This window comes from Rhincodon typus, chromosome 7, assembly GCF_021869965.1.
Source record: "Rhincodon typus isolate 14 chromosome 7, sRhiTyp1.1, whole genome shotgun sequence".
Lineage (NCBI taxonomy): Eukaryota > Metazoa > Chordata > Chondrichthyes > Orectolobiformes > Rhincodontidae > Rhincodon > Rhincodon typus.
In genome coordinates this window covers 89,347,682-89,356,834 of record NC_063338.1, presented here as the reverse complement: position 1 = coordinate 89,356,834, position 9,153 = coordinate 89,347,682, and the positions used below count along the sequence as shown (strand labels likewise).

The following is a 9,153-nucleotide window of genomic DNA, read 5'->3' as shown; positions in this document are numbered from 1 at the left end:
TCTCCAGCGTCTGCAGTTCCTGCTATCTCTGAAACATTCTTAGGGGGCTTTGATCAGCTACATGTGGATAGGTTGTTTCTCCTTTATGGGAGAGTCTTGGATCAGAGGGAAAAATCTGAATAAAGGGTTGCCAAGTTGGGACAGAGGTGAGATGAGGCTTTTTCCTTTGGCTAGTGAATGTGTGGTATTCTTTATTACAGAGGACTGTCAAGGCTGGATCATGCAGTATATTTAAAGCTAAGATAGGCAAATCCCTAATTGTTAAGGAAATGCAGGGTTAAGGGGAGAAGACAGGAATATGTAGTTGAAGATTATCAGATCAGCCATGATCAAATGGTGGAGTAGACTTGATGGAATGAATGACATGTGCACTCCTGTGTCTTATGGTCTCGTACGCTATCATATTGTCTAACCATTGATTTTGATCATTTGATGTGCAGAACTGTTTCCTGGTCTTGTTTGAAGGTTTGCACTCTCTTGTTCTAGACTTGCCAGCCCCTTGTGCATCCCGATGCTGTGGACAATACACAATCCAAATCCCCATCTTTACACCTTCACTACACTAGTGGAAAACTCGTTCCTGAAGTTTATAAATTGTCCCTTCGCCATTTGTTTGTTTCTTCCTCTCATTCACAGTACCGACCTTTACAGACCTCTTATTTAAAAAAAAAATGAAAGAACTGCAGATGTTGTAAATCGGAAACAAAAACAGAAGTTGCTGGAAAAGCTCAGCAGGTCTGGCAGCATCTCTGAAGAAAAATCAGAGTCGGCATTTTGGGTCCAGTGACGCTTCTTCAGAACTGGCCAGTCCTATTTTGTTTTCTCTGATGTGCGTGAGCCCTTACTGTTTGGAGTTATTGAATGAGGTCAGATCAGCCTTGAGCCTTCAGTCACAGGCAACAGGCTGATCCTTAAAGTACAATACAAAACCAACCTGACTGAGGAGAAGGAGATTAGTGAGATTGATGTCCGTATGTGTTACTTAATTTTCAGAATGGAGTTTGTTCCTGCCCCTCCTATGATGATTAATCAGTTTACACTGTCTAAGTGTCTAGGATAAGCATCATGTATCTCTCGCTGTGACTAAGTGTGATGGTCATGGGACTATTGTTTTTTCCTGCCCCAAGCGATTGCCACTTTTGCCTATTAAAACAATTTAAACTTTATTTTAATGCTAACTAGTAAAATAAATACTCTGTAAATGCACCACTTTAAAAACAAATGGACTTGATTTTAATGTTTTTATGACCTGCCTATAAAGTTGATTAAACTAGACGGTTTATAAGATCCAAAGAACAAATTTTATGAACAGTGGTGTTTAAAAGGGGCTTACTGATTCTTGAGTGCCTTGTTGGTTTGATTGCTAGTCCTACCTCAGTTGTATGAATTGGCCGTTGGGTAAAATTATATTACTCAAATTCCTGCACCTATTACTGTTGCCTGATGCCATACAAGACTATGGAGCGAAACCCATATCAGTAATATACGTAGACTAATCTGGCTCTAGTTTCTGAATCTAAGGCTAGCTGCATGGGAATCTCTCTCCAAAAAGTGTTGATGCGAAAGGATCAATTGTAGTTTCAATCCATTCACTGCCTAGATCTTCACCTTGAGCTATGACTGCATTATCATATCATTAAGTCATATATTAAAGTTTGAATGTTGACTAAATATTTTTTGAAATGTTGCTGCTGTGCGGAGGGTTCTAAAGTACTTTCTGTTGTCCCTATTTAATTTGAGGCTTTGGGTAAGACTGTTCCTTTTGCAGTTAAATTGTCAGCAGGGCAGAATGGTGTTTGCTCGACTCAACATGCTCTTAAAAAGAATCATAGAAAATAGGTACGTGAGTAGGCCATTCAACCCTTTGGGCCTGCTCCACCATTCAATATGATCGTGGCTGACCATTCAACTCAGTATCCTGGATACAGTCAGGACTGCAGATGCTGGAAGCCAGAGTTAATAGATGTGAAGCTGGAAAAGCACAGCAGGTCAGACAGCATCCAAGGAGCAGGAAAGTCAACGTTTTGGGCCGAAACCCTTCGTCAGCCATGGAACGTTGACTTTCCTGCTCCTCGGATACAGTCTGACCTGCTGTGCCTTTCCCACTACACGTCTATCAACTTGGTACCCTGTTCCTGAGTGAAGAAATTTTTTCTCATCTGTTCTAAATGGCCTACTCTATTTCCTTAGGCTGTGACCCCAGGTTTTGGACTCCCCCATCATTAGGAACATCCATTCTGCATCTAGTTCTGTTAAAATTTTATAGGCTACTGAAATTCTCCTCATCCACAATCACCACACATTGTCTCTCCTTCTGCAGTAAAACTTGCATATGACACTTACAAGTCCATCATGCCTTCTAAACCTCAGAACAGTCCTCCAGTATAACCAGTACGTACATTTCCAAGTATTACTTTACTGGGTTTTCCCTGTGGATAGGTGCAGCTCCCTGACTTTCCAGAGTACTGATGCCAGTGTATCAAAAGCCAGTTGGCGTGTGACTTAGGTAATAGTCTAGAGACAATTATTCCTGGGGTTCTGCTCGACAATTTGGTGCCTAGCTCTATCTAAACACACTTAAGCAGAATTTGCTTTCCTAATCCTACCCATGTTGTTGATACCTACATGGACTGTGCCAGCTCGATCATCACCTTCCCACTAAGTTCCAGTCAAGCCCTGATCAGATGTCCTGAATCCTGCCACTGGGTAGGCAACATAACCTTGTCCCATGCTCTTGACTGCACAGAAGTGTCTATCCCACCTTATTATACACTCCGCTACATTTCCTTATACAGTCCTCCTACCCTCTACAGCTGTGACATGATGCATATCTCTCCATTGTCTCTTGTTCTAGGTGATTTATATTAATGAACTATGTTTAACTTGTCATGTAAAATTCATCATTCTCTTTAACACAATTTTATTGTTGATTAAATACTGATAACATTTAGAATGGAATTATATGTAAGCACTTGGTAGTCCATCAGCTTACCAGACCCCTATGATGTCCCTTTTTTCCGAATTGTATCTCAAACTCTGCATGAGTTGGCTCCCAGCAGCAGAAGTGGTGTGTACCAAAGAGATTGGGAACATAAAAGTACACCACCTTCACCCAATTCATCAAACTTCCACACTTGGCAAATTCCCAACCCTCCACTGTGCTGCCTGCACACTCCAGTCTCTGTATTTATACTGCTGGTGTCTTGGATGAGTCCACTCGATCTGCTATTATCCAAGAACTAGTTTTAGCTAGCTCTCTAACTGCACTGCAGCTGGCCTCAATCGAGAGCCAGAGACTTGCAGCATGGAAACAGACCCTTCGGTCCAACCAGTCCATGCCGAACATAATCCCAAACTAAACCAGTCCCACCTGCCTGCTCCTGGCCCATATCCCTACATTCAGGTATCTATCCATTTCTGATGAAGGGTCTAGGCCCGAAACGTCAGCCTTTCTGCTCCTATGATGCTGCTTGGCCTGCTGTGTTCATCCAGCTCTGCACCTTGTTGTCTCGGATTCTCCAGCATCTGCAGTTCCTACTATCTCAGGTATCTATCCAAATGTCTTTTAAATGTTGTAATTGTACCCAAATCCACCACTTCCTCTGGAAGGTCATTCTACATGCAAACCATCTGCTGTGTTTTTAAAAAAAAAAAAAAAAAATTACACTCATGTCACCTTAAAAATATGCCCCCTTGTCTTGAAATTCCCATCCTAGGGAAAAGACCACTACCATTCACCCTATCTATACCTCTCATTATTTTATAAACTTCTATCAGGTCGTCTCTCAACCTCCTACACTCCAGTGGAAAAATGTTCCGGCCTTTCTTTGGAACTCAAACCTTCCATACCTAGCAACATCATGGTAAATCTCTCCTGAACCCCCTCCAGCTTGGTAATATCCTTCCTGTAACTGGGCGATCAGAACTGGACACAGTATTCCAGAAGAGGTCTTACCAATGTCCTGTAAAATCTCAACATGACTTCTCAACTTCTATACTCAAAGGACTGAGCAATGAAGGCATGCGTGCCAAATGCCTTTTTAGCCACCCTGTGTATATATAACGCAAACTTCAAAGAATTATGTACCTGCACCCCTAGGGCGCTCTGTTCTACAGCACTACCCAAGGTCCTCCATTAAGTATATAAGCCCTACCCTATTTTTGTTGTACCAAAATGCGATATCTCTCGTAACCATATTGAACTCCATCTGTCATTTTTCAGTCCATTGATCCATTTGATCAAAATCCCTATGTAATCTTAGAAAATGTCAATGTCTACTATGCCACCAATTTTTTGGTGTTGTCTGCAAACTTACTAACCACACCTTCTATATTCTCATCCAAATCACTTGTATAAATGACAAAAGAAATTCCTTGTTTAAGCCTAAAGAAATTTTAGATTTTAGTTTTAACTCAAAACAACAAATCATATTGGCACTAATTTTAAAGCATGATTAATCCTTTAAATTCCCAAACTTACTAAACTCCCAAACCTTCCAATCTGTCAGCTGCACTCCTGTGGACAAGGTAAGAGGATTAGAAAAGTCACCTGTGTGGAATGAATACCACAGACCACTGGACCAGAGAGTCTATTTCTGTGCAGTATAATGTAAGTAACTTTGAATTTGTAACCACTGCTTAAACTTTAATGTAGCTTTCAGTCTGATTAGGTTAAAAGAAGCTCACAGAAAATGCAGTTGTTGCAGTAAAACTACATTTAACTTGAATGATCTGAGGGCTGACTGTAATGGAGTACTGTCTCACTTGGCTTATCACCAATTACTTTCTGAAGTGCTCTTCAGCTGTAACTGGGAACTTCCCTTTCCTTCCGCTCAATCTTTTTATGATGCATGTAAGAGCCTGAGCACCAGTGCTTCTGTTCTCGGAACTTGTGGGTTCCCAGTCAGACTGGGCTTTGACCTGGTGTTCTTATTTTGCACTGTGGTTGATGATTGGTGGGGCTGACGTAGCTGGGTTGTAACTTTTAACCTTTTCAATGGGTTGGTAGAATTTATCATGATTTAGGTTTTTAATGTAAAAAATACTAATTTCAATAGCTAGAGAGCTTGTAAGCAAATGGCAGATTATAAGGTGCAGCAGAAGAGCTAGATGCCGCAGGAAGAAGTATTAATTGAGGCTCAGTTAACTATTGTCAAATCTACGAGGTCTTTTGTACATCTGCACATATTAATGCATAGGAATGTTTATTCTGTACAGCAGGCTAAGAAGCAACATGTCTTTTCAAAATTCGGGGTTGGATGCATTGTAAATGAATTCTGTGCCTTTTCCAATGCTTCTGTCACGTTTTTGAAAGGCTGAACAACGTGAAAATTAATGTAAACTAATGTATCTTCAGAAAGTGGTTGCTGAGGAGAATTTAATTCCGATATAGTCAATCGAAAGGGGCCTTGTTGGTGGGTAGGAAGAACCTATCTCCATTAGCAGACAGGTCAATAACCAGGGAGAGAGATTTCAAGCAAGCAGATGGAGGAGTAGAGGTTTAGGGTTAGGGGTGTTGAAGAAAGAGGGTTTCACTTAGAGGACTGTAGGAACTTGGTGACTGAGAGCATGGTAGAGGCAGAAACCCTCATTGCATTTAGAAAATACTTGGATGCCACACTCGAAGTGTGGTAACCTACAAGTCTGTGGGTGGCTCGGAAGTCATGTCATATTGGATAATGTTTTGCTGAGTAAGGAGAACATGCTAGATTGATGATCTCCTTTTATGTTGGTTGAAATGGGACCAAACAAATGTGAAGAACAGCAAGATTTTTTTACTAATCTGCCTGCTTGATCTGAATGTTCTTCCTGCCTTTCTAGGTCCAGCCTGCTCTGCTGTCCCTACCCCTCAAATCACTTGGTCTTTAGTATGATGTTTGTTGCAGAGTTTACTACTGTCCTGTGTTGATCCTCTTTTTCCGGCTTTTTTGCCATTGATGTATTTTTGTGCATATGCAGCAAAGGAAAGGTCCTCCAGTACCCCCTCCACCAAAGATCACACCATCCAAGGACATCAAGCAAGAAAATATCCTCAATCTGTTTGACGACAGTTTCATCCCTGAGATAAGTGTGACGACACCTTCACAGGTTAGCTACTTCCCTCCCACCCATCACCACGGACTTGTGATCTGAATCACCATCATCTTAACACCCCCTTCCATCTTCACCGCTTGACTAATTTTCATCTATCCATTGTGCATGAAGCATGCTTTGTTTCTGTTGGTGGTATCTTGTGTCTGGCGCATTCCTTTAGTTATCTACCTCTACTACTCATCATGTTTTCCTTACAGCTGGATTGGGGCTGTCACCTTTTTTACCGAGTCCTAACTAAAAGAATTTTGTTTTGTCGTGTAAAATTCACAAAGCATAATTATCTCTGTGGCAGAAAATAATTTTTGTGGGGTGGGGAGGGAGAAACTTGATTTTTTTTTTTTGAACGCTTTACTTTACATTTTAGGCACTTGTGATGGCAGCCCAAGTCTAATACAATCCTGTGCTCTCTTGTCTGTGCATGCTTACATGGGTCTCCAATGGGCCATAAAATCAAAATGCTAATTGTTCCTCAGTGCTGCTCAGAGGAAACTGGTGGTCATCTGCATGATCCAGGCTGAGCAAGTATCTAATGAACTTTTGATGAGCAACTTTTGTTTTCACCTGAACTACTTGTATGCTATCAATATTTAAAACGTTTTTAGATTTCAGCACTAATGGCTGTCTGCCTAGAAATGAAAGTTTTAGTTTTTGTAAAGTAAAAAGTTTTTTAATTTACTGAGTTGCGGTATCAAGTGGGTTTTGTGTTTCTCTTTACTCCACTCAAATTTCAATGAATTATTTGTAATATTTTATAAAGAATACTTTACTTTTCAACCTGTTGATGAGTTACTCAATTTCCGATAATGGTGCTGCCTGTTTTGAGAATCTGCTGGGATCAGCTCTTAAAATAACAGTCATTATAGTCTAGTTGGTTTGGCTCCTAGATGATATGCTTTATTTAAAAATTCACAGGCGAAGAGTTGGGTTAAATACTAGGAAGCAGTTATTTTCCAAGTTTATTTGACCTCTGGAATGGATCACTGAGGACAGGTAATTTTGCAGTCATTACAAAAGGGAGGTTGTACCTGGAGATACCGAAGTATTGGATGTGGAAAGAGTGATGGGAACTTCTGACTGATTTAGGTTATCCATAACTCAAATCAAAGTTTTATGTGGTGCTTGGATGAAAGCTTTGGTGATCTGAAAGGATCTTTTGAGTATTTCCTGACCTAATAGCAGATTGCTTGCCTTTTCCAGGAGATGATACTGGGAAGTGGACGTGAGTCAGGAATGTTGAGGTAACAGTGAAGTTGACAAAATGGAGTGGGCTGTTTTTCCATTCATGCAGAAAAATGGGGCTAATTTATGAATGATTTGGACGTGAATATAGGAGGCATAATAAGTAGTAACTTTGCAGATGATACCAAAATAGGTGGTGTAGTGGATAGTGACCTTGATCAGACAGGCAAATGGCCCAACGAGTGGCAGATGGAATTTAATTTAGATAAATGAGGTGTTGTGTTTTGGTTAAGCAAACCAGGGCAGGTAGTTGGACAGTCAATGATAGGGCCATGGGGACTGTTGCTGAACAAAGAGACCAGGAGTACAGATGTATAGTTCCTTGAAAGTGGAGTCGCAGGTCGACAGGGCGATGAAGACAACATTTGGCACACTTGCTTTCATTGGTCAGTTCATTGAGTATAGGGGTTGGGATGTCATATTGCAGTTTTACAACACATTGGTTAGGCCACTTTTAAAATACTGCATACAATTCTGGTTGCCCTTCTAGGGAAGGACGTTGTTAAACTTGAGAGGGTGCAGAAAAGATGTTGCTGGCTCTGGAGGGTTTGTTATAGAGAGAAGCTGATTAGGCTGCAACTATTTTCTCTGAAGTGTTGGAGGCTGATGGGTGACCTTATCGAAGCTCATAAAATCATGAGGAATGTGGATAGGGTGAATAGCCAAGGTCTTTTTACCAGGTTAGTGGGAGTCTAATACTAGATGGCATTGGTCTAAAGTGAGAGGGGAAGGATTTAAATGGGATCTGAGGGGTAACTCTTTCATGCAGAGGGTGGTGCGTGCATGGAATGAGCTGCCAGAGGAAGTGGTGGAGGTGGGTACAATTACAACATTTAAAAGGCATCTGGATGGGTACATGTATGGGAAAGGTTTACAGGGATATAGGCTAAAGGTTGGCAAGTGGGACTAGGTCAGACTGGGATGTCTAGTTGGTGTGGATGAGTTGAACGGAGGGTCAGTTTCCCAGTGCTAGGGCTGCCAGACTTCTGGCTGGTCTGAGGGAATGGAAATACAATTGCTGTAAATTGATTAGAGGCTGAGATATTCCCAACAAAGTCTTTCATCTTCACCTCCTAACCCTTTTATATTTGTTAAATTTCTTTTAAAATGTGCAAATACTGGTTTGGAGCACCATTTGGCCATTTTATGCCTGCTGTGTCATCTAACAGATTCATAGCTGACCTGACTGTGACCTTAGCTCACTGACTTTTGGATTCTAGATTGACATGGGAGTCAATCTACCTCTATCTAAACAATATTTAATCACCTTATCTTTGCCTTATATAGAGAAAAGAATTACACACAGTTACGGCCTTCAAATTTTTCCTCATCTCAAACTTAAATCAGCAACCTTTTTTAATGTTTAAGTTGTCTCCTAGTTTGAAGGGGGCATCCTTTCAGCATCTACCCCATCAAATCACTCAATTAATTGGTCTCATTATTCTTTTGTTAATGCAGATCAATATGCAGCTCTTTCCCAAAAGCTGTAGTTTGGAGTACTGATCGTCTGGTGGGTTTGTTTCTAGTAAGGACTGTTGGATATACTTTTCATACAGTCACGTTCCTATTCAGACTCTCCCTAAAGCTCAAACCCTCCCATCCCAGCAGCATCCTTAAATGTTTCCTGAACCCTTTCAATTTAACAACATCTTTCCTATGGGAGGGAGACTAGGATTGAATCCAGTATTCCAAAAGTGGCCTAACCAATATCCCGTACAGCCACAACGTGACATCCCATCTCCTATACCTGACGCACTGACCAATGAAGGCAAGTGTGCTAAACGCCTCCTTCACTACCCCATCTATCTGCAACTCCTCTTT

General features: G+C 41.1%; 1 protein-coding gene across 1 annotated transcript in view; it reads left to right on the top strand.

Annotated features, from left to right (window-relative positions):
- LOC109922190 (myc box-dependent-interacting protein 1-like) overlaps positions 1-9,153 on the top strand; it is a 77,830-nt gene that overhangs the window by 48,265 nt on the left and 20,412 nt on the right. Inside the window, exon 7 of the mRNA XM_048599258.1 lies at positions 5,959-6,087. Within this exon, the coding sequence (XP_048455215.1) occupies positions 5,959-6,087 (129 nt within the window). The remainder of the gene's footprint in view (positions 1-5,958; positions 6,088-9,153) is intronic.